Below are 24,897 nucleotides of genomic sequence, written 5' to 3'. Positions count from 1 at the left end.
AGTGGGCTAAATGTGTAAAACTTTATGTAACAAGGGAAAAAGCTGGTTACATAAATGGAAGAGTGAAAGAACCCAAGAATGGGACAACTAAACATGATAGGTGGGACCAAGATAACAGTATGGTGATTTCCTGGCTTCTTGCAGCTATGGAACCTGATGTGAAGAACTTTATGTTGGCAGAAACTTCTAGTGAAATGTGGGAACAGGCCAAAACCACCTATTTTGAGCAAAGGTACTATGCCAAGATTTACCAGTTACAAGCTAAATCTTCAACCTGTAAACAGGGGAACTGTAGTTTGTCCACCTATTATTCAACCCTTACTTCAATATGGAAGGAGTTGGACCACTATCAGGCTATAGAATGGAAATGTGATAACGATGCTAAAGCCTATAAGGAGCTGGTTTCTCAGCAGTGGGCTTTTTCCTTCTTATTGGGACTAAATCCCGTATATGAACCTCTTAGAGTTCAGATTTTAGGAAAAAAAGAGTTACCTTCAATTCAAGAGGTGTATGCCCTTGTTCAGTCTGAGGAAAGTAGGTAGAGTGTGATGGTTAAAACCGAGGGGGCAACATGTGGAATTAGCTGCAATGAGTGGTAACAATATGGGAAAGAAGAGTGACTTCAAGAAAGTTGATGACAAGGATCTAAACAAAAACAGTATTAAATAATAAAACATTATCTCCTCTTCTCTTCTCTCCTCCCCTCTCTCTCTCCTCTCTCTCTTCTAGGAAGAAAACATCAACCATTGTAGACCTGAATTGATCAGGTCTTCTTTCTCAGTGTAAACCATGATCTAAACAAAAACAGTATTAAATAATAAAACATTACCTCCAGACTCCATTGCCACTGTTAAACTCCTCTAGTGATCCGGTTCCTCTCCCAACAAATGCCAGTAATGTGAAAGAGTCTCCTTGCTGTTCTTAGATTGATGAGTGTTGGCTTGATTTCTCCCTCAGTCTCAACATTTTTTGTTGATAGGAACATGAGTTTTGGAGCTATGATGGATGATGAGAGAATGGTAGTCACGACTGGGAGAAAAGGGCCTTCATAAAGTTTTGTCATGGGTGGTTTCCTCCTATAAAGGAACTACCTAAAATAGATGGGATTTAATCCCCTATTTTCTCTCTCTTAACTGCCCCATGATCTCAACCGAATAGGGGTTGGTTTTAAATTTAAATTTGCCAATTCAAAACCCCTAAAATCATGGAGCTTCTAAGTGGGAGAGTTCTAGTCTCAACCGCCTACCATATGAACTCTTCCTAAGGTGGTTGGGATTAGGACTTCTCAATATGGATCGTGGCCACTATGATGTACTACAATCTGGGTCCTACCCAGTTGGGGTTTTCTAACAAAAGGTGCTGGAAATTAGGTTCATATTCAGCTGGCCCCTCCCAAGACCCCAACTAGTCAGGACTAGCATTGGGTAATTGCCCCAAAGATAGATTTACGAAGCTTGATCCCCAGAATTCTTTCTCAGTTTCCTGAAACAATATAAAACTGGGATTACACCTCTTTAAAGCATCCGTCACCACTGCACGCTTCCTTGGGGCCCCCAGACCCTGAACATTCCTGTAAGGACTTTGAACTTCATTAACTGGTGTAACCCCTCTTTTTTTTTTTTTGAGAGAGAAGGTTAACTTTTTCGATAAAAAAGAGGTACATGAGGAGATGCAAACAACAATTAAGCACTCAGAAAGTTACATAGGCAGAGAACTATCACTAAATAGGTAATCCCTGTGAGCACCAGATTTAGCTAGACTGTTAGCTTCAGAGTTTAGCTCCCTCAGAATCCAGATGGCAGCATTTAAAGAAGAGAGGATGTCTCTCACAGTCTCGCTTCAGCCAAGTAGTGAGCTAAGGCCCAAGGCCCACTGTCAGGATTAAAAAGCCAATTAGTGGTGTTGGCTGAATCTCCTTTAATGGTAAGATTTAGTAAGCCCATGTCTTTTGCAATCCTGATGCCGGTTAGAGCTGCCATGACTTTGGCCTTTGTTGAGGAGGTTATCCCAATCGGCCCACTAAAAGCCCAACTGATAATGCCATTTCTATTTTGAATTACACCTCCAATGCCCGCTACACCTGGGTTTCCAAAGGCACTCCCATCAAAGTACAAGGTCGTCTCCCCTTCCACATCAGATCTGAAACTGCGGGAAGTGATAAGTTGTATTTGATTAGAGTGAAGAAAATTTACGGCATTTCTTTGGAGGTCATCAAAAGTGACACCTCTGAAGTAAATTGAACTGGAAGTCCACAAGAAGCATCTGTAACATATTAGAGAAATCAACTCCTCAAAGTTTTTTGTTCTATTGGTAAACACCCAGTTGTTTCTCTCTTCCCAAATGCTCCAGAAAATAGCATGTGCAGCAGATTGCCATAAAGTTTTCCCTCTTTTGCTTAATCCTCTTCCTGACCATTACCTTAAGCATTCAACCACATTTTCTGGGAAAACCCAGCTGTATTCAAATAATGATACTTGATAGAAAAAAGTTCCAAAATTTTCTAGTTTCTTCACAGTGAAGCAGGATGTGGTTGGTAGATTCCCCAGCTTTAAGGCAGAAACAACAAACATGAGGAGATAGATAAGACCTTCCATGGTTCTTTTTCTGAAGGAGGTGATAAGTGTTGATTATCTTTAAGCTGGCTTCCCACACAAAAAAACAGACCCTGGAAGGGATATGAGCACACCAAATTCTCTTGTAGGGGTACTGATCAGTAATTTGTTCTTCCCTAACTAAAGCCTTGAAGCAAGATTTGGTTGAAAACTTACCTGATGGGTCTCTCAGGGTGTGCAAGAAGCTAGTGATTTCACCAAGTTCCAGGTCCCTTAGAGATCTCCTAAGGGTTAGATTTCAATTGAAATAGGGGGGGGGGGGGGAGTAAAACCTGGGATATGGAAGCTTCTTGGTTTAAGGTAAGGCTGAATATGCAAGGGAAGGAGTTGGCTAAGGTAGAATTACCCCACCAAAGGTCAGTCCAAAACTTAATTCTATCGCCCTTTCCCACCTTATATCTGATAAAGGAGAATTACCCCACCAAAGGGAAGGAGTTGGTGTAACCCCTCTCTCTTCCCCTCCCTCCCCAATTTCTGCTGCTATTCCCCGCAAATCTTCCCCCTTCCCTAAGAGCTCCACAACTGCCCCCTTCTTGTTAAGTGACCATCTTAACCTATTCTGTTCCTTTGCCATCTTCCACCCCTTTTTAACAAAGCATTCAAATCTTCTTCACCCCTCCACTATTTCTTTTGTCAATTGCAAGAAATAGCTCTACTAATTTATTTTCGTGGTCCTCAAACTGAATGAGATGTTCACCCTAGAGGCCAAAGATCTAGCTTCTCCAATCAAATATTGAAGAGAGCAACAACTTTCAGAATGCCTGGATATCCTAACTTCAACTCTCCTTCCACGCCAACTTAATCATAACCCAAGCAAACATCAACCTTAAACCTTCCCCTTGTTTTGAGATCTTGGCACTGATAGAGTCTCCATGTCTGATATCTCCAGAATAGACAAGGATAGCCCTCCTTTGATTCTCCTAAAAGTATGACTCAAACCTGAAGGGCCCTGGTTTCCAACAGATCATCTACCAAAGTTTAGCTTCATGGTAACATGAATTCTGAAATTATTGTGATGGATAATCATCTGGTCTGGTTATAATTGGTGGTTTCTTCAAGGCTTTTCTTTTGTTGCAAAAGTGGAATAATATATTGGCGAATTTTGTTACTTCTGCTTAGATATATTAAGCTCTTTACTGCTGTGATGAGTGCTAGACCTTCTAGTATGCATCACATTAGAAATTTGATTATGTTTGAGAATGGGATTATGAATTATGTCTGTAATTATTGGTTCTTTCTTGTTAGTAAGAATGACATTTTTTATCAGTATTAGTAACAATGATATTTCATCTCCCTGGTTACTTATCCTGTATGTAAGATTATTGAAAAATGTCCATTGCATTAGAGGAATGTGAATAACATTATTTACTAATATGGGTTTGATGTCATAAAAAACTACTATTAATCTGATCTTGATTATTGGCATACATTACATTAGAAATTTCATTATTTTTGAGGAGGCTAAGATGGTTTGTTCATGAGCATAGAAGACCTTTGATAGCACCCATATGAAGAAATGATCTGTTGCAAGTTGAAGGAGCTAGAAGGGTTAGGGATAGAAAAAGGGCATGGGTCAAAGTAGTAAGAAATGATTTAAGTGCTAATAATTTAACAATGGATATGACATTAAACAGAACGGAATGGCAAAACAGGATTCGTGTAGCTGACCCCATATAGTTGGGATAAGGCTTGGATGATGATGAATATGAATTATAGTTTTCGGTCTCTGTATAGAAGATTTGGCTTTTCTAAGACCTTATTGCTATTTGCATGTTAGAATTCTGTGATTCTGCAATCATTGCTCATGAATTTTATCTAGATGTATGGGGAAAAAAGTGAAAAAAAAGGACAAATAACAGATCTCCTGTGTCTATCTTATTTTTTTTTTTGTAAAAATTTTGACATTTCACAGTTCCCTATACCATCACTGTATCTATGTGACATCTCCAATCATTTTAAGATAAATGTTTGCTTTCATAAAGTATATGCATGATATCACAGTGAATATAAGTATATGCATAACAAATGCATCTTTTTCCATTTTAGTCTCAATTCAGTATTGGTGACGAGTTGCTTTCATGCCTATTTTAGTTATCACTAAATTTTGAAGAAACATTTGAACTATCAATACCTTAGCTTATTTATATCAATTTTCTCACAGCATGATCAAATTATTTCTGGGATAGATTGGAGTTCAATGTCAAACAGGATAGTTACAGTATCACATGATCGAAACTCGTGAGTATTTGTTATTTGTCTAGATACTTTTTAAGGTTCTCGCTCGAGATGAATGCTTTAAACCATGAGGATATTGGTTTCAAAGTCCAGCCTTTCTTTTGTTTTTGTTTTTCTAATTTATAATTTTCTTTACAGATATGTTTGGAATCAAGACGCATCTGAATGGGTGCCAACTCTTGTTATTCTTAGGCTAAACCGTGCTGCTTTGTGTGTTCAGTGGAGTCCAAAAGGTATGGAAACATCTTATTTGCAAACTGAGTTTCCATTTGAATGCTTGTCTCGTTTTTTAATTTTTTTATAAGTAATAGACTTTTTTTTTTTTAATCAATAACACACTTCATTAAATTCATTAAAACTTTTCAATGATAATTACAAAGAGGAAGACAAATTTTCTTATCTTCCAGCTATACCATGAGCCCCAAAAGAAGGAAAAAGAAAGAGAGAAAGATGAGGAAAAACAGAAAAATAATTACAACTGTGCCCAGAACATTGACTCCCTCTCCACCCCTTGTTTAGTTAACCCATCAACAAAAGAATTAGCTGATATTTTAACCCAACTAATCTTAACCTCCATTTCCTGAGCCAGCCATTTAAATTTCCTCCTCATATTACTGTAATTCCATAAGCCACTGTAGTCTTTATTTAGCCATCCAATCACCACCTCTGAGTCCCCTTCAATTACAAGTTTTCTGATATTCATCTCCTTGGCTTTCTGAATTCCTTCCATAACTGCATGGATCTCGGCTCGGAGAGAGTCACCCACTCCAATCGGGCCTGAGAACATGGCAGAAACAACCCCATTCTCATCCCTGAAGACACCCCCAACCCATGATTGTCCAGGATTCCCTCTGCAGCTCCCATCAAAGTTTAGTTTTATGAAATCTGCAGGGGGGGGAGTCCAAGATACATTCATCACTGTTTTGGTCTGGGTGCTGCTAGCAATCTCACCCCAATTCCTCAACATGTCATCCACTGTATAATCTGTGAATAACTCTAATGATTTCATCCACTGTACTACCCTTACAAGGATCAAAGCCCTCAACTCCTCGGTGCTTTTCTCTACTTCCGAGAAAATCCTAGCATTTCTTTCTTCCCATAAGGACCAACAAATCACAGCCCTTAGTCCTCTCCACATAATCTTGCCCCTTTTCATGTGCCACTTGAAAAAAGGAGAAAACAGATTTTGCATGTTTGATGGAGGGTTCTAGCTACTCCCAAATAGGGAAAGAGCCCACTCCCAAATAGACTTTGCATATTGGCAAGACACTAGTAGGTGAAAACCGGTCTCCCTATCAGCTTTACAGAGAACACACCAGTGAGGGGACAAGCAAGTATTGGGTTTCTTCTTTTGGAGCATATCACCAGTGTTGAATCTTTCCAGAAAGGCTTCCTAGCAAAAACTACCAACCCTAGGAGGGATTGGTTTACACCAAACCTCATGAACAGGAAAAGGGATGGTTACAGGACTGGTGGACTGGCTTAAGATTTTGAGAAAAGAGGCACAGGAGAAAGAACCAATGGGGGTAGGAGTCCAAATTGTAGAATCCACCTTAGCAGGGTCTAAGAAAACATTGTCAAGAAGTTGAAGAAGACTCAAGACACTATCAAGGTCTGAGTCTCTCACAACCCTTCTCAAGCCCAAATTCCACCCAAACCCAGAAGTGGAAGAGGAGGGGGATATGAAGGATGAAATTGGCTCATTTTTAAGGTTAGAGAGTGCATACAAAGAAGGAAACTGGTCCTTTAAAGGAGCATCCCCCACCCAAGTTTGTTCCCATAATTTTATAGCACTACCTAAGTTCAAGTCATACCTGATAAAAGGGGAGAAAACTGGTAACAATTCATGAATGGCTTTTCAAGGTGAAACACATGTAGTCCTAGCTTGGATTCTAGCATCCCATCCATTTAGCTCCATCCTGTGTATGTTGACCACTATCTTGGCCCATAACTTCTCCTTCTCTAGTGGGAATCTCCACAACCATTTCACCAGAAGAGCCAAATTCCTATTTCTAATGTTTTCGAGTCCCAAACCACCACTATTTTAACTCCTAGTCACCACCTCCTAGGCTACTCTATGATCCCTTTTCTCCTCTCCCGGCTACCAAAGGAAGTCTCTCATCATCTTTTCTAGTCTATTGGCAACATTTACCGGGATCTTGAACACTGAAAGGAAATAAATAGGTAAATTTGCTAGAGTAGCCTTAATCAGTGTTATCCTCCCACCCATAGAAAGGTAATTCCTTTTCCAAGAGACAAGTTTCTTTTCAAAACTTTCCACCACCGGATTCCAGAAGCTCTCTCTCTTTGGGCTGTCGCCCAACGGTAACCCCAAATAATTCAAAGGCCACTCAAAGACTTCACGCCCAAGCACTTCTGCAGTGTCCCTGACCTCACCTTCTTCCATATTCACACCAACTACACAACTTTTCTCAAAGTTCACCGTCAAATTTGACTTTTGTTCAAAGAGTTGTATTACCAATTCCAAATTCCTTATATACCTCATAAGTAATAGAATTTTTATTAAGTTAAAAGAGACAATAAGAAAGATACACATTTGAATTCATGTGCACCCCTTGCTTAGCTAAACAATCTGCCACCCCATTTGCCAATTTTCTTTCCCATTGAAACCTCACTACCATGCTTGTGGTTAGCCACTTGAATCTTCACAGAGCCCCCTAAAGGACCAAGCCACTTTCTCCGGTTCCCTTAGCCACCCAATTACCAGTTCAGAGTCACCTTAAATTAGTATTCTATCAAAGCTCAGCTCTCTACCAAGCTCCACTCCCTGTAAGATTGCATGGGCTTCTGTGTTAAACAACATCCCCAACTCCAATGGCACCAGATAATAAAGTAATAATCTGACTTGCATTTTTGAATACTCCTCCAATACCAAAGGACCTCGTATTGCCTAGGTTGCAACCATCGAAATTCAACTTGATAAAACCTTCTTCAGGGGGCCTCCAAACTACCACATGCTTTGATAGTATAAGCTTTTGCAACCATTTCCTAATTCTGCCATAAGTCATCAAAGCAAAATTGTAAAACAAGTCTGAGACTTTAACCCAATTTATGGCCCTGTTAAGCATACACTCCTAAACAACAACCTCATCTCCCTCCTTGTCCTTGAAGATTCTAGCATTTCTTTCCTCCCAAACTGTCCACACTAGAGTCACCCTCAGCCCCTGGCACATTTCCACATGACCTTACCTCTTAGGCCACCTAAAGGGTGTAGGGTCAAATAGACTACCAATTTGCAGAGGCTCAGTCCACCTGCCACCAAAAAGACCAAAAAACTTTTTCTAAAGAGCTACAACAAAAGGGCAGGGGATTAGTAAGTGGTAACAACTTTCTCCATTAGCTTATAAAATACTTTTATACTTTTATAAAAACACAATAACATAGATAATAGTAGTCGATCAAGACTACAGTCAGTCTTGAATTCCAAAAGATTTCAGATTGAGAAAAGTAGAAGAAAGAGGGAGAAGAAAGCAGAAGTACACAAAGGTTTTGAAAGGAGGGACAGATCGAATGAATCTGCTGCCGCCACTCTCTTAATATTTATAGGTTATGTTCACTAAATGTAGGAAAGGGTAGAATTGCCCTTAATGCTTACATGGCAAATAAAACAAATAATAAACTGAAATAACAAACTGTCTAAGATAACTACCAACTAACACTGACATAACTAACAAAGGTTACATGTGCTGTCATACAAACACAGTGGGACCACATCCGTGGGGCCCACATCAGTGTTCTCTACACTCCCCCTCAAGTTGGGAATAGATATTTGTCATTCCCAACTTGAATAGGTCTGCCTCTAACTTCTTCCTTGGAACAACCTTGGTGAGAAGATCTGCGAGCTACATGTTGGAGGTGATATACGGGAGACACTTCTTGTGATGAGACCCTTTCTCTGACAAAATGTCAATCAACTTCGATATGCTTAGTTCTGTCATGCTGCACCAGAGCTGCCTGATTATCACAATACAACATCAAGGGCTTCTCATAATCAATACCCAACTCTTCAAGTAGTGATTTCAGCCATAGGATTTCAGCCACTCCGTTAGCCATTGACCTGTATTCAGCTTCGACACTAGAGTGGGAAACAACACTTTGTTTCTTACTCCTCCAAGAGACAAGGTTACCTCCTACAACGGCACAATATCCAAAGGTAGACCTCCTGTCATCAGCATTCCCAACCCAATCAACATCTGTATAGACCTCCACCTTCATGTGATTATTGTTCTTGAACAGTATACCTCTACATGGGCATCTCTTCAAGTATGCTAATATTCTCTCAGCTGCAAGAAGATGAGTAGTTCTAGGGGAATGCATGTATTGGCTGACAACACTGACTGCATAACTGATATTTGGCTGTGTGAGGCAAAGATATAGAAGCTTTCCAACCAACCGTTGGAACATAACTTTGTCTTCAAGAGGCTCTCCACCCTCTGCACTGATCTTGTGATTCTGTTCAATGGGTGTATCGACAGGCTTGACACCTAACTTTCCAGTTTCCGCCAACAGATCTAGAACATATTTCCTTTGAGAGATAAAGATCCCCTGTTTAGATCTAGCAACCTCAATACCCAAAAAATATCGCAGTGCACCAAGATCTTTCGCTTCAAACTCTTGATGAAGGAGCTGTTTGAGGGACTCAATCTCACTATTATCATTCCCTGTCATTACAATATCATCCACATATACAGCAAGCAAGGTCAAAGAAGAGTTCACTCTTTTAACGAACACTGTATGATCTGATTGGGCCTGTACATAACCGAATTTTCCAAGGGCTAGTCTGAATCTATCAAACCAAGCTCTAGGGGACTGCTTTAATCCATACAATGCCTTATTCAATCGGCAAACCTTCTTACCTGTCTCTGTATCATGGAATCCAGGGGGCAACTGCATGTAGACCTCTTCCTGTAAGTCTCCATTCCGAAAGGCATTTTTAACGTCCATTTGGAACAAGGGCCAAGAGTAACTTGCTGCAAGGGCTAATAGAACTCAAATAGTGGTCATCTTGGCTACTAGGGCAAAAGTCTCCAAGTAGTCTATACCATAAGTCTAAGTAAACCCTTTTGCAACCAACCGGGCTTTGTACCTTTCAATGGAGTCATCAGCATTATGTTTCACAGTAAATACCCATCTACATCTAACTGGTTTCTTTCCTTTGGGTAGGTCAACTAGCTCCCAAGTATTATTTTTCAAAAGGGCATCCATTTCAACTTTCATTGCATCTTTCCACTCTGGAACTGATAAGGCTTCTTGCACTGTTCTGGGGATAGGAATATCAGCAATGGAAGTGAGAAAGGACCTGTAAGAGGGAGACAGGCGATCATAGGATAGAAACTGGGAAATACAGTGAGCTGTGGATGTGGTGCAACACCGTTTCCCTTTACGGACCGCAATAGGGAGGTCAAGGTCATCAGAAGGAGGGGAAGTAGCAACAGTGGAAGGTATCTCAGTGGACCTTGGGACTATAGTACCTGGATCTGGATCCGCAGAAGGAACTGGGGCTGGCCTGGACTGTTGATGACCGAGATCAACCTGCCTGCATTGCCTGTGATAGACTTTCAACTCCTGATCCCTCTGACAACCCTCACCATTACAGCCTTCATCACTCAATGGAATGGGTAAAGGAACAACCTCAGATGAGTTAACCCCACTCTCACTATGCTCCCCCTGAGGAAAAAGACCCAAATTCTCACTACTCTCCCCCTGAGGAGAAACCCTAGGATAATAGGGTGCCTCCTCAAAGAAGGTGACATCCATCGAGACAAATCTTCTCCTTGAAACAGGATCATAGCAGCAATAACCCTTTTGAGTTTGTGCATAACTGAGAAAAATGCATTTGGAGGCCTTGGGGTCAAATTTGGAATGATGAGGTCCAAGAAGCTGAACAAAACAAGTACAACCAAAGGTTTTAAGAGGAACAGTAAACAACTCCTCGTCTAGGTATAGAAAGGTAAACGGAGGCTTCATATCAAGAACCCGTGAAGGAACCCGATTAATGAGATACACGGCCGTGAGGATAGCATCACCCCAGAAACGGATAGGCACATTGGAGGTAAACATAATGCTTCTAGCCACCTCCAAAATGTGCCTATTCTTCCTCTCGGCAACCCCATTCTGTTGTGGTGTACGAGGACAAGTGCTCTAGTGTATAACCCCATTATCGAGTAGATAAGAGGCTAGTGGCTTGGCAAAGTATTCTTTTGCATTATCAAATCGGAAAACTTTGATTTTGACCCCAAACTGGGTTAAAATCATCTGTTGAAAGTTTTGGGTTAGAGCGGGAAACTCATCTCGAGAACGCATAAGGTAGACCCAAGAAAACCGGGTATAGTCATCAACAAACAACAGAAAATATCTGTACCCACCCATAGAAGGGATGTGATACGGCCCCCAAACATTAGTATGCACAATATCAAAAGAGTTACTACTTCTTTTATTACTCAAGGAATAAGATGTTCTACAATGTTTGGCAAGCTCACAACTCTCACATATCAAATTTGACATCTCAACAGACTCAAATAAAGTAGGAAACAAACTCTTCAAAGACCGAAAAGATAAATGACCTAATCGATTATGCCAGAGCATAACCGGACTCACAAACTGAGAAACAAAAGACTTCTTATCCACAAGCTCTTTCCAATGAGAACTCTCTCCAAGCAGATAGATCCCATTCGTCTCACGGCCAGTCCCAATCACCTTCCTCGTCTCCAAGTCCTGAAAAACACATCGGTCAGGGAAAAAGGTTACTGAACAGTTCTGATGTTTTGTAATACTACTAACTGAAAGCAAATTAGTATCAAGTTTAGGAACATGCAAGACCGAGGATAAGGAGATAGTATTAGATAACTTGATGTCACCCTTGCCAGAAATGGGAACAAGAGAGCCATCAGCAATGGATACTTTATCTCTACCAGAAGACAAGTGATAAGTAGTGAACAGTGATGGCAAGCTAGTCATATGGTCAGATGCACCTGAGTCTATTACCCATCAATGTTCAGTGTTACCTGGAGTTGAAGCATGGTAAGCTGAGGCCTGAGTACCTGAATGAGCAAATGCTGATGTGGCAGGGGCTGATGGTGACTGAGATGATTGAGCTGAATTCCCAACCTCCTTTTCCAACTGTATTAGGGCAGCCCGAACAGCAGCTAAGGTATCTAGGGGCGTGCCTTTTGTGCCTGACGAGGATGCATAATCAGTATTCACAGCCATATGAGCATTACCCCTTTTATTCCTCAGTTTTGCTGGGACTAAATGAGGATGCAGCTTCCAACATGTATCTTTCGAATGCTTGGGTTTCTTGCAATGTTAACAGACTAGGTCCCGTTTATCTTTTCTTCATGTCCCTTTCTGTATCACCCCCAGACTTAGGTTTAACTGTTGCCAGGGCTGGGGGGAAGGGCTGATGTTGCATCATAACCTTTCTCCTGGTCTCTTCACTATGCACCAGAGAGTAGGCTTGAGATAGGGTCACACTGTCTCTTGTCAGTATCTATTGTCTCACAATGTCATAATCTGAATTCAGGCCAGCTAGAAATTCAAACACCCTATTGGTTTGGACTTGCTTTCTATGGGTATGTGCATCTTTTGGACTTTCCCACTCAAGAGTCTCCAAATGGTCAATTTCATGCCACAGAGATTTCAAGGTAGAGAAAAAAACAGAGATTGGTTTCTCTCCTTGTTAAAGGTTATTCACCTCACACTTCAGTTCATAGGCTCTAGCAACATTAAGGGGTTGGGAGTAGGTCTCTTTCATGACATTCCATATCTCCTTGGTTGTCTTTGCCCACAAGTAATTTCGACTGATATGTGGCTACATAGAGTTGCACAGCCATGTCATAACCAAGTAGTTCTTCTGAACCCACTTGGTATTACATTGGGTCTTCCTTGGAAGGTTCTTTCACATCTCCCAATAGGTAGCTAAGTTTTCCCCTTCCCCCAATAGCCATCCTGCTGATTGGGCCCATTTCGAGTAATTGGATCCGTCAAATCTCATAGTTGTAATCTGAAACGCAGTCTCAGACATACTACCAGAGCTGTTGTTCCCCGAAACACCTTCTCCCTGATTTTTGAACTCCATTCTTGGTCAAGAATCAGTAGTTAAGAACTATTAGGTTTACTGCAATAGAAAACAACACTTAAACAACTGATCACAATCAGAAATCTGTATGAAATCAGTTCAGATCTGATCTGAAACCAATCGGCAATCACAATATAAGCAGTCCGATAACAGTTCTCACTCCCCAAAACAAGTTCGGAAGCCAAAACAGGTCTGAAAACCACTTAGAAAGCAATCTGTAATGCTGAAGCAGAATTAGGGTTTTAATCGTAGAGTTAGGAAAACCTTTGTGAGAACATAAACAGTGCTCAGCAGCACCTTCCAAAAGAATTCACAGTCAAGTCTAGCCATAGGGTTAATGACAAACCCTAAAAACTGATCACCTCTGAGAAAAAATAGGAGAGTTCGGCCGCTCCTCCTAGATAGGTCCAACCTATCTTGACTGACAGCAATCTCAAGGGAAAAATAAAGACTTACCCAGAAAACTCTGATCGCTACCTTCAATCGTGGCCTGAACCCTAACCTTCTCTGATTCTTCCTGATTACCAAAACACTCTCCAAGCCTCTACAAGTCTTCGGACAGCTGCTAAACTTTTCTGGTAACCTCCAAGAATCAGCCAACGAACAGTCCTTTGTAAGCTTCTAGCCCTAGACAGTTCTCATGTGGTCGGCTGGACTAGACTCACATGAGAAACCCTAGATAGGCTATGATACCAAGTAGTCGATCAAGACTACAGTCAGTCTTGAATTCCAAAAGATTTTGGATTGAGAAAAGTAGAGGAAAGAGGGAGAAGAAAGGAGAAGAAAGCAGAAGTACACAAGGGTTTTGAAAGGAGGGACATATCGAATGAATCTGCCGCCGCTACTCTTAATATTTATAGGTTATGTTCACTAAATGTAGGAAAGGGCAGAATTGCCCTTAATGCTTACATGGCAAATAAAACAAATAATAAACTGAAATAACAAGCTGTCTAAGATAACTACCAACTAACACTGACATAACTAACAAAGGTTACATGTGCTGTCATACAAACACAGTGGGGACCACAGCCGTGGGGCCCACATCAGTGTTCTCTACAATAACAAAACCAACAGTATTATAATAAAACACAATAACAAAAAACAACAATAGTAATAATAATTTTAATGTTTGTATCAGAATCCATGTAATAGAGATAAGTATTCAAAGAATGGTGTGTATTGGTGAAATATATGACCTATTTGACTAGGTCAACAGGCTATGGATGTGACATTTGTTTTCTTTACTTTTTTGTATTTTAGCTATTTCCATCATTAATCATAATACTTCTCACATTTTTAGAAGTATTTTTGTTTAGTATGATGAATATATAATATTCAAGACACGCTTTAACTTTTTTTTGTAAATTTATAATGTTTTCTATATTTTTATTTTTATTATTTGTTTATGACATCACAATTTCACTTTTTGACTATGAGTGAATGTGGTTTTGTTGATTTTTAGAACATTGTTCTTTTATTAGTGTTTTCTATCTATCTATAAAAAAACTATTAGTGTTTTCTATCTCATGGTCAAATTAACTAGTCAACCAGTTGACCCATTAGATCAGTATTTTGGATCCATTTATCATCAAATTGCTTGCTTTCAAAACACCATTTACTTCAATCAACAATATGGGACCTAACTATTTAAACCATTGAACAGCTTGACCTAGTTAGTGGGGTCACAAGTTAGACATTAACTCTCTTTTTTCCTTGATTTTTGTATTTTGTTTCCATCATTAACAAAAATAATTTTTATTTTTTACATTTATACTCTTAATATGATGAATACTTAAAAATAAATTTTATTTCTAATTTTACGATGTTTTGTATTTCTATCTAATTTTATAATTTTTATTTTATAATTATGACATCATGGTATATCCATTTGACCTAGAAGGTTGAACCATTGCCCCACCGCTTGAATGGATAGAAAAATTGGTTTGCTCTTGGGTCAAGTTTATTGTATTCCATTTTCATTATAGTAAAAACAAATCTTATTTTTTCACACTTATTTTTGTTTAATATGATGAATATATAATATTAGAGATTTGCTCAAATGTTTTCTACAAAATTTCTATAGTTCTTTTGTACTTTTTATGTTTCTACTTTTTAAATATATATTATTTAATTATGACATCATGAGTTGATCCATTTGGTCCAAAAGGTTGGACAATTGGCTCACCATCTAGATAGGAAAATGGTTTCATTTTTAGATCAATTTTAAATTTTGTATTTTATTTACATTATTAATAAAAATAATTATTATTTATTACACTTATTTTTGTTTAATATGACTAATATATATTAGATATGTGTCTATTTTTTTATTTTTTGTATTTTTATATATTTTTAAATTTTTAGTATTTAATTATGTTATAATTGATTGACCTATTTAAGTTGTATTCAAATTACAGTTTCTACCCTCAAAGTAGAGTTGGACTAAATTCAAAAATAGGGCATTTTGTTCAATAAATACTCCAGAAACCATGGAGAGCTATTCCCTCTCTCTCTCTCTCTCTCTCTTTATATATATATACATCATCATGGTTTAACCAAGGTTGAACCTCTGACATCTGAACCTCCTTCCTTTCTGGGTCAATGTCCAACCCGGTTCTCTGAACATTGCTTTTGAGAAAAGTGAATGATGGCCTAGACTTCTAAGAAGTTAGAAGATTCAAATGGATTTCTTTAGCAAGCAGGTTTTGAAAATAAGAATTTCTCGTTAAATGGAGGTGGATATGTTGGGACAAAGCTTTTGAGTTGTGGTCTTTTAAAAAGATGGATTTGATGAAAGGCCATCAGTGGAAATGATTGTGGCAGTTCCATCAGGAGGATTTGTCTCTTTAGCAGAAGATGGTGCTGTGGTGGTTTTCTAATATGTAGGAACCTCATGTTAGTGTGTTTTGTAGGCAGTAAACTGTTCTTATGGTATGAGTTTTTGCCCCTTTGGAAACAATTAAGGGTACAAAAAAACTTGTGGCTCTAATAGGTTTCAAACTCGGGGATGGGGGTATCAGTATCTTTTGCCTTTTCTGTTATAGACTTTATAATAGAGTGAATCTAAAATGAGTTATATACACACACATACATGCATACATGGACCTGGAGGGGGTGATTTTTGAGTAGGAGACTTGTTAGATACACATTGAGGTAACTGGCATCAAGGCTAATCGTCTCATCTAGCTGGGTGTAGAAAATTTCTAATCCTTAGTTGACAGCCTTTGAAGAGGAGTGAGATGTGAACTGTATTGACCTTAAATTATTCTGACACAGGAGCCATATTTGCATTTGTAATTCTTTGTTTTTTTTTTGTTTTCCTTTTTGCCACCTCAGTTTATAGGAGATTTGTTTGCCTTGTCTATTTTTAATCAAATCCCTTGTCCTACACCAGTGGTCTAGTGGTAGAATAGTACCCTGCCATGGTACATACCCGAGTTCAATTCCCAGCTGGTTCACTTTCCAATGACTATAAAAAAAGCTGTTTTCCCACACATTTTCTGTTATTTCCTTAAACAAAATACAAATCTATTTTTTGTTGTCTGGCAGGCTCATTGTCCAAACCTCTTTGGGACCTGGGATTGAGGGGTCTTAGGGAATGTGAAACCTCTGAGGCAATGGACCTAATCCAATCACTAAAGGGTGTTTGTTTGGATTCACTCTCCTGGCACCTTCTCTTGTGCCTCTTTCTTCCAACTTTTGCTTCTCCTAAGCCTAAGTCCTAATATAGACTTCCTGGTTAAAGCTATTTGGCTAGGCCCCACTCCACTGAAAGCTAGAGCTTTTTGCTGGGAGGTCTTTCATCACAAGATCAACACTTTCTGAGGATCTGCAGAAAAGGAGTCCTAATTGGTGCTTGTCACCCCATGTTTGTTGCCTTGGTCAAGCAATGAATCTTCTCTTTACTTTCTAATCTTCTGCCCTTTCGCTTCTGGAATTTGGGAGCATTTTTTTTATTCTTTTTGGATGCATGTGGTCCCCTTCTACTTATTTGGTTAGTTTCTTTGATAACAACTTTTTCCCCCAAAGAATAGGAGAAAGATGCTATGGAGATATACTAGAGCTGCCATTCTTTGGGCGATTTGAGAATGCCAGAACTTTGAATGAGAAAGCCATACAGTTGAAGCTTTGATTGAAAACATAGCAGCTAAGGTAGCCTTTTGGGTTAAGACTAAAGCTTTCTTTGAACCTTATAATGTTGATTATATAATTAGAGGCTGGCAGCAGATTGCTAACTAATCCATGCCAAAATCTCTAACAGTTGCACACGGTCTCCCCCACCACCAAATACTTTTGATGAGTGCATCCTGGGCAACCCTTGTTTGGTGGAGATAGGGACTTCGCTCAGAAATAAGGAAGGCACAATTTTGGCAATCTTTTCAGGTCCTATGGGACATAGTAAATCAAGGTAGATTTGTTGGCACTAGTGCCGGGTCTGAAGGTTAGGAAGGCTCTAATCTATCACAACCTGTAGGTGACTCATTAACTGTCATTGAATGGCTGAAGAATGAAAGAAAAGGTCATTGGTGCGATAGGCACACCATAAGAGAAGTGACCAGCTTAGCAAGGGAACTGAAGAGCCACATTTAGTTGGGTTCGTAGAACAGCTAATAGAATGCTGGATGCTTTAGCATGACAGGGGGCTAGCAGAGAGCATCTATTGTGGGGGCCTACAAATGGGGTATAAGATAACATAACGCTGCATCTCAAGTAAAAGTTTGGCAGGGGGGGGGGTCTAGTGCCCTCATAGTAGTTCTGGGGTGCTTTTGGCACATCTCTCTTTGTACATTTGTCCCTATTATTTCTCATAATTCAATAAAAGTTTCATGTTATCCATCAAAAAGAAAAAAAAAAGATTCAATTATTGGAGCAGAATTCTTCCATCAGAATTGCATTTGATAGTTCCGTGTTAGAAAATTTGCTCATTAAGGCCATTTTTTTACCAGTTACTGTTTTGTACAATTGTGGTTCTTATGAGTTAAATATATATTTTTTTTCCAGAAAACAAGTTTGCTGTTGGAAGTGGGGCCAAAACTGTTTGTATTTGCTACTACGAGCAGGAGAATAATTGGTACATAGTGTTTTTCCTTTCCTTCTTCCCTTGTAAATTATGTCCTTATTCTGTTTCTTGATTCTGGTGTTTTACTAAAGATGCCATTAATTTCTATGAAATTATTATCTTTATCTTTAACTTTTTTTTTGGTAAATGATCTTTATCTTTTAATTTTTCACATAAATAATAATAATAATGTAATATTATTGAATCATTAGTAAAGTATTTATGGTTATCAGTAAACTTCTATTTGGTATCTTATTGATATGGAAGAATCAACAGCTTTGAGGATTTAAGTACAAATCTACAGGTCATGAGAAACTCAAGTTGGTCCACATCAGCAGCTGGGGCAAGAATAGTTGTTGGGGTTTAATTTGTTGGATGCAGGATTTTATTTGCTTTTACTGAAAAATAATTTCATTTCTCAATGTTTGTTTTCCTACCATGGGGCTTGTGTAGTTACTTTTAGCTGCCTTTGCTAGATTTATATTTTGACAGGAACCTTTACAAGAGTTGGATTATACTTGCAATCATGCGATATAAGTAAGCAATCATCTATTGTAATATATTATTAAATCTCAAATTTACATTTCTGTGAACTTGCTTTCTTGATGGATCAGGTCTGGCCTAGGAACAACTAAGCCTAAGGGTTGACCCCTAAGGCCAAGGCCCAGCATAACCCAAGGAAAAGCACAATCTTTCTGACCTTAACTCATTCCCAACTAAAAAATTTTAAACCCTAATTATTGATCAAAAAGTTTTTAAACCCTAATAGAACTTGAGTTAAGTCACTTAGGTGGGGTTGGTCTGCTTCAAGTGTTCTTCCTCCAAAAGTACCTGTGGTATGAGATAAACTGGCTCATGTATCTTATAGGGCAGTTCCTATGACATATAGGTGGCTAAGTGCTATAAACCTCTTGTAAAGATGCACATAAGATTATGTTTGGATTGGTTAGTGCTGTTGGGCCAATTTATGCACATTGGACTATGAGAATTTAGAGCTAAGTAAAAAGAAAATTTGGAGGAAGAATAAAGAACGAAAAGATGAAAACACCACATTCTGTATGACAGTGTTGTTGAACATAGATTCAGCAATATGAAATTAGAAGGTAAAATGAACTAATCATTTTTTCTTTTTCAAAGTGCACAAAAAATGATGTTTTCTCTCTGGCATATACCTTGCTTTCTAGGTATAAGTTGTTAAACAGTTTTATGACTTTTTTATCAAAAAGAAAAAAATAAGTGTTACGACTTTTCCTGCTGTATTGTCTGTACAAACTTGTACGTATCTAATGTTAGCCAGAATTCTTGATTGATTAAGTTCTTTTGGTTAAAGAACATTCCCTTTTATTTAATGGTTCACTATAAAATTCTTTAATTTAAAGAACATAAAAATATTTCTGGTTGTTAGTTTGAAAACATTGAGGATCTGTGATTGTGTGTAATGTGGGCTGTGCATATTGCTTTCAATGACTTTTCCTTTAACACCTTTAATTGTGTTGACTAAACTTGTGATATGGTCATATGGTGTATTGTTCATCAATGAAAGTAAAGCCTGTATTATTGTATGGATATGATGTAAATGATTAAATAATGTGAATACTGATCTTTGTGATTCTAATATCTGTTTCTGAGTTTAACAATTTATTTTGGTTGCAGTTTCTAATTTTAACAATTCTTTTATGCTTGCTCTACTCCAGGTGGGTCAGTAAACTTATCAGGAAAAAGCATAATTCTTCTGTGACGGGTGTTGCCTGGCATCCTAATAATGTGCATACTCCCTCCTCTATTCTTTCTTAGTTTACAAATATACTCTTATTTTTCTTCCGGTGGTGATATAAGCATGTTATTATGTTATAAATAAAGATTTTAACTTGAGCATTCATCCTTGAAAATAATAGTTTTGATTTTTGAAGGTCACGAAATATTTAGATGTCCTTGCACATTATTTCTTTATCTTGTAAGAGGGAACAGATAATTCTATTGGATTTTAGTTCTTAGTTTTCCAAAAGAAGAATCCTACTTTTTATGGTCAAAGTGACTAAAAAAAACTTAGTGAAGTTGAAGTTAATAGAGTTTTTCTTTTGATAGTTATTAACTAGTGTTGGTACTAGCAGAAATATACAGTATAGTTATACTGTATAATTTAGGTATATTTTCTATAATACATTCAGGTATTTCTATTGGAGCCAGCTCATGTTGCTTCTCCACTATACTGAAACCCCAGTAGAAAGTGCATAACTCCAACCTGATATGAAACCTGGGATAGAAAAGAAAGAGAAAAGAAGATTCTGCAGAGAAGAGAAGAGAAATTGAAAAGCAATGGAGAAAGCCAAAAACAAGATCTGGCTGCCCTTTTCACTGTCTTATATACTCATAAAAAAATCTGAATACAATGACAAGTATACCCTTGGTAAGTCAGATACTACTAAAGAACATAAGAAAACACTCTTAACAAAACATAAACTAATGGTCCTTGGGCCCAATAACTCTAACTAAACTTTATAAACAAAAAGCAAATGTTATCAGCCCAATCTCAACACTCCCCCTAAAGTTGGAAACAGATGTGACACATTCCTAAGTTGCATAGGTCATGCTCAAGCTTGTTTCTTGCAATACCTTTTGTGAGAACATCAGCTAGCTGTAAGTAAATGCAACATATGGTAGGCACACCTCTCCGGATGTCACCCTTTCCCTTATATAAAATGTCTATCCACTTCTATATGCTTTGCCCTATCATGCTGAATTGGGTTATGGGCAGTGTTAATTTTTGCTCGATTATCACAACATAGCATCATAGGTTCTTTTGCCTCAATTCCAATCTCTCCTAACATGGACCAGACCTAGAGGAGCTTTGAAAGTTGGAAACAGATGTCACACATTCCTAAGTTGTGTAGGTCATGCTCAAGCTTGTTTCTTGCAATACCTTTTGTGAGAACATCAGCTAGCTGTAAGTAAATGCAACATATGGTAGGCACACCTCTCCGGATGTCACCCTTTCCCTTATTATAAAATGTCTATCCACCTCTATATGCTTTGCCCTATCATGCTGAATTGGGCTATGGGCAATGTTAATTTTTGCTTGATTATCACAGCATAGCATCATAGGTTCTTTTGCCTCAATTCCAATCTCTCCTAACATGGACCAGACCTAGAGGAGCTCTGAAACACCATGCACCATAGCTCAGTATTTAGTTTATGCACTTGACGTTACTACAACTGATTGTTTCTTACTCTTCCATGAAACCAGATTACCTCCAACAAGGGTGCAAACTCCTGATGTGGATCTCCTGTCATCTAGGCACCCTTCCGAATTAGCATCTACGTAAACTTCTAACTTCAAATGTCCATGGTCAACAAACAATATGCCTCTACCTGGGTGTCACTTCAAATAGGTAAGTAACTTACCGCACTAACTGCATAAGAGATATCTGGTCGTGTCATGCATAAGTATAACAACCGACCCACCAACCTCTGATGCCTTCCAACATCTTTAACTAGCTCACCATTTGAAGCATTCATCTTGTGGTTCTGATCAATAGGTGTATCAGCTGGCCTTGCCCCAAGTTTCCTTGTTTCCCGTAATAGGTCCAAAACATACTTCTTCTGTGAAATGAAGATCCTCTGCACCTTGCCACCTCAATGCCCAAAAAAATATTTCAGCTCCCTAGGGTCCTTAATTTTAACTCCTAGTGTAGGTTCCTCTTCAAGGTACATAGTTTTCAAGGCACCAAGGCGAACCTAGGCGACAACGAAGCGCTTAGTGCTTAGTCACCTAGTTGCCTAGTGCCTCAAAAGCAATGTTTTAAAACACAGAGGCGTGATGCGAGGCATTCCACTACCTAGAGGCATGAGGCGTAGTTCAGAATGTAAGAGGCGTAACCGCGTAAGCCTCCCGAACGCAAGGAGGCTTTATGCTGAGGGGGGATGAGGAGGAAGAAGAGGAAGAAAAATCTCATTTTTCTTTATTTTTAATAAAAAACCTTTTATATTAAGAAAACGAGGATGCATATCACTAGTTGGAAAGGGGGGGGTTCTTGTCGAAGACCACATATTGGCCATTTGTTCAGGCCCTGCAGGAGTGGGGGATTCCATTCATGCTTAATTTCAAGCAGTACTGCTGGGAGCACAGCTTGCAAGGGAGCTGTATTTTGAAAGATTGCTAATTGAAGGGGATTCTAGGCTGATAGTTGAAGGGACTGGATACCATAATCTGTTTTGTAGAGAGGCAGTGAAAAGATTTAAATGGAGGACTATAAATATAACTAAGAATTCAGTGGGAAAAGAGGTCGGCTAATGGGCTGGCAGACTATTTTGCTAAACAAGGGGTGCATAAAGATCATCTTTCCTGGGCTCAATTGTAAATCTTATTTGTAATTGAGGCTGCATCTAACACGTCTATTTGGGAAACTTCAATGTATAATCTGTTACTTTCGATTATTCAATCAAAAGAAAATTAAAGTACATAAACATAACATGTAAAACATATTCAAAATGACAATGTAAAAATAAACCAAACATAACATATAAAACATATTCAAGCATGTGGAACATTCAAGCTCTTTATTTTTTCCCAATTGCATTACTTCAAATATTTAATGTGATGTTAAACATTTTGCATTCCTAATTTTATAAGTTGCCTTTGTATTAATCTTTTATAAGTTAATGAAACTTACTGTTTCTGATAAAAAAAATTCTAAAAGCCGTCTTTGTACCAAGCCCCATGAGAAGTTCTGTAATTTTAATTATTATTTTGTACGTAAAAGATAAGTTCTGTAATTTTAATTATAATTCTTTTGGCTTTTAAATTGTCTTGTATCAAAAAGATGAATGAACAACATTAGCAAAATGCACAAATCTTGAGAAGGTGCATGTCTGGGCTGAAGTGCAAGGCTCACTAGGTGCGTGCCTTTTGAAAGTGTTACACCAACCGCCTAGGCAAGGTGCAAACCTTAAAATGTGCCTTGCCTATGCGCCTAGGCACACCTTTTAAATCATTTCACACAAACATACAAAAGGGAAATCTTCTCCAGAGGATTGTAACTTAAAATTGAATTTGCAAAACCAATATATTGTCCATCAAGGGCTGCTTTTATGATCCATGGATAGTGATTCATATGTATTTCCTTTTGTCAAGAAGTAGTACATCATGGTTATCACTTCCAAATCTTAGTTTAGGTGTCAAGGAAACCATGTATTATGCTTTGGGTTTTCATCCTCTAATATCAACTGCAGATCCTTCTTGCAACAACATCTACTGATGGAAAATGCCGAGTTTTCTCCACTTTCATCAAAGGTGTTGACCCAAGGTTTGCTTAAATAAATTGAAGGAGCATATCAGTTTGTCTTTTATGCACTTATCAATCTGTTGAGATATTTTGTACTAACTTATCCATATTATGTATCTGGCTGATGCCCAGGGGTTCAGGAACAAGTGTTTCTTCTGATTCAAAATTTGGGGAGGTCCAATTTCTATTATTCTTCTCTCTTCATATTAATATTTTTCTGACGTAATTGAGTATGTTGACAAGAAGATGATATCTGTATTACAATTTGTACATTGAAATTCAATCTTGGTATTATTTATATGGATGTCTTGTTTATGCACATTGGCATGTGCTTAGTTCAATATGTTGACAAGAAGATGATTTCTGCATTATAATTTGTAAATTGACATTCGTGCTTATTATTTAGGTGGATGTCTTGTTTATTAACATTGGGATATGTCTATTCAAGTATTCTTTTATTCTGTATCCTGTTGGGTCAGAGGTTACTTACATGCAGATTTTTCAAAAGAATTTTCCATGAGGGCCCCCTCATTGGGATACGTTTTAGTCATTGGATTTTGAACCCAGTTAATGCCCTTGTATTAGTATAAATCCCATTGGACACCATCCCCATTGATTGAATACTACCCTTTATGCGAGGGTCGCTTAGAGTTTTCACTATTTTCTCTTGGTCAATAGCAGAATGAAATTTTTTACTTAAGGCATAAGCTGAGCAGCATGGGATCGGCCATAAGCATGAAAAAAATGAGACACCAAATCATGCCTTGCCAGTTCAAAACACCTAGGTTCCACCTGGTTGCTTTAGTTACACTGCCATACAAAGTATCATGCATCTAGGGAGTCTTCCTCAATCTCATTAAGCAGAGAAGTCCAACATGTATAACAGTCAAAGGGGCCTTGCAGAGGGGGAAAATTCCAGCCTGAATCAGTCACATGGCCAATGGAACCACAGTATACCATGATTTATTATCTACATGAATCTTTGTAAGAGCCTCCAAGGATCCAACCCCTGAAGACCTGGATTTCCAGGAGAGTTCCCATCAAAGCTGAACTAACAGTTTCATGAGGAACCAATCCTAAGCTTCAAGCTCTGTGAATAATGGAATTAGAAGTGGTCTCCATCCATCCTTCAAAAGAAATAGAAAAAAGGTGGTCTCCATCCTCTGACTATTGGATCAATTCAAATTTCTTCAGAATAATCTGTGATGAAGCCTAATTGAGTAACTCCTGAAACATGTGCCAATGGGAAAATTAACTTTTGTTGATTAGAGAATTTGTCCTAGATTTAAGTTGTACCTTTTGTATTTTACCCTTTGTTATGAACTGATGCTTTTTTATGAAGAGTTATTTTGCTGTAGGATATAATTTATTGGGGTTTATTTTATGTGTTCTTTTCATATTTAACATGGCTCATGTGAATGTTGGATGTTTAATGACTATCATCATTTGGAAAAATAAGATTAGATGTGCTTATGCATTTGTTTTTTTCTTTATGTTTTTCTTCTCTATTTCTGTTGATGCAGCAAATCGTTCAACTTGATCTCTCATTTAGCTGGGCATTTGGTGTAAAGTGGTCCCCAAGTGGCAATACCTTAGCTTATGTAGGTCAGA

General features: G+C 38.3%; 1 protein-coding gene across 1 annotated transcript in view; it reads left to right on the top strand.

Moving 5' to 3' along the window:
• LOC148867106 (actin-related protein 2/3 complex subunit 1A-like) overlaps positions 1-24,897 on the top strand; it is a 34,483-nt gene that overhangs the window by 5,537 nt on the left and 4,049 nt on the right. Inside the window, exons 4-10 of the mRNA XM_088979476.1 lie at positions 4,774-4,850; positions 4,986-5,080; positions 17,947-18,016; positions 19,699-19,768; positions 23,234-23,307; positions 23,419-23,461; positions 24,810-24,891. Of these exons, the coding sequence (XP_088835602.1) occupies positions 4,774-4,850; positions 4,986-5,080; positions 17,947-18,016; positions 19,699-19,768; positions 23,234-23,307; positions 23,419-23,461; positions 24,810-24,891 (511 nt within the window). The remainder of the gene's footprint in view (positions 1-4,773; positions 4,851-4,985; positions 5,081-17,946; positions 18,017-19,698; positions 19,769-23,233; positions 23,308-23,418; positions 23,462-24,809; positions 24,892-24,897) is intronic.

This window comes from Nelumbo lutea, chromosome 3 (genome assembly GCF_056320005.1).
Source record: "Nelumbo lutea isolate HS-2025 chromosome 3, American lotus-T2T, whole genome shotgun sequence".
In the NCBI taxonomy this organism is placed as follows: domain Eukaryota; kingdom Viridiplantae; phylum Streptophyta; class Magnoliopsida; order Proteales; family Nelumbonaceae; genus Nelumbo; species Nelumbo lutea.
The sequence above is the reverse complement of the archived record's forward strand: the minus strand, read 5'-3'. Positions and strand labels throughout refer to the sequence as shown.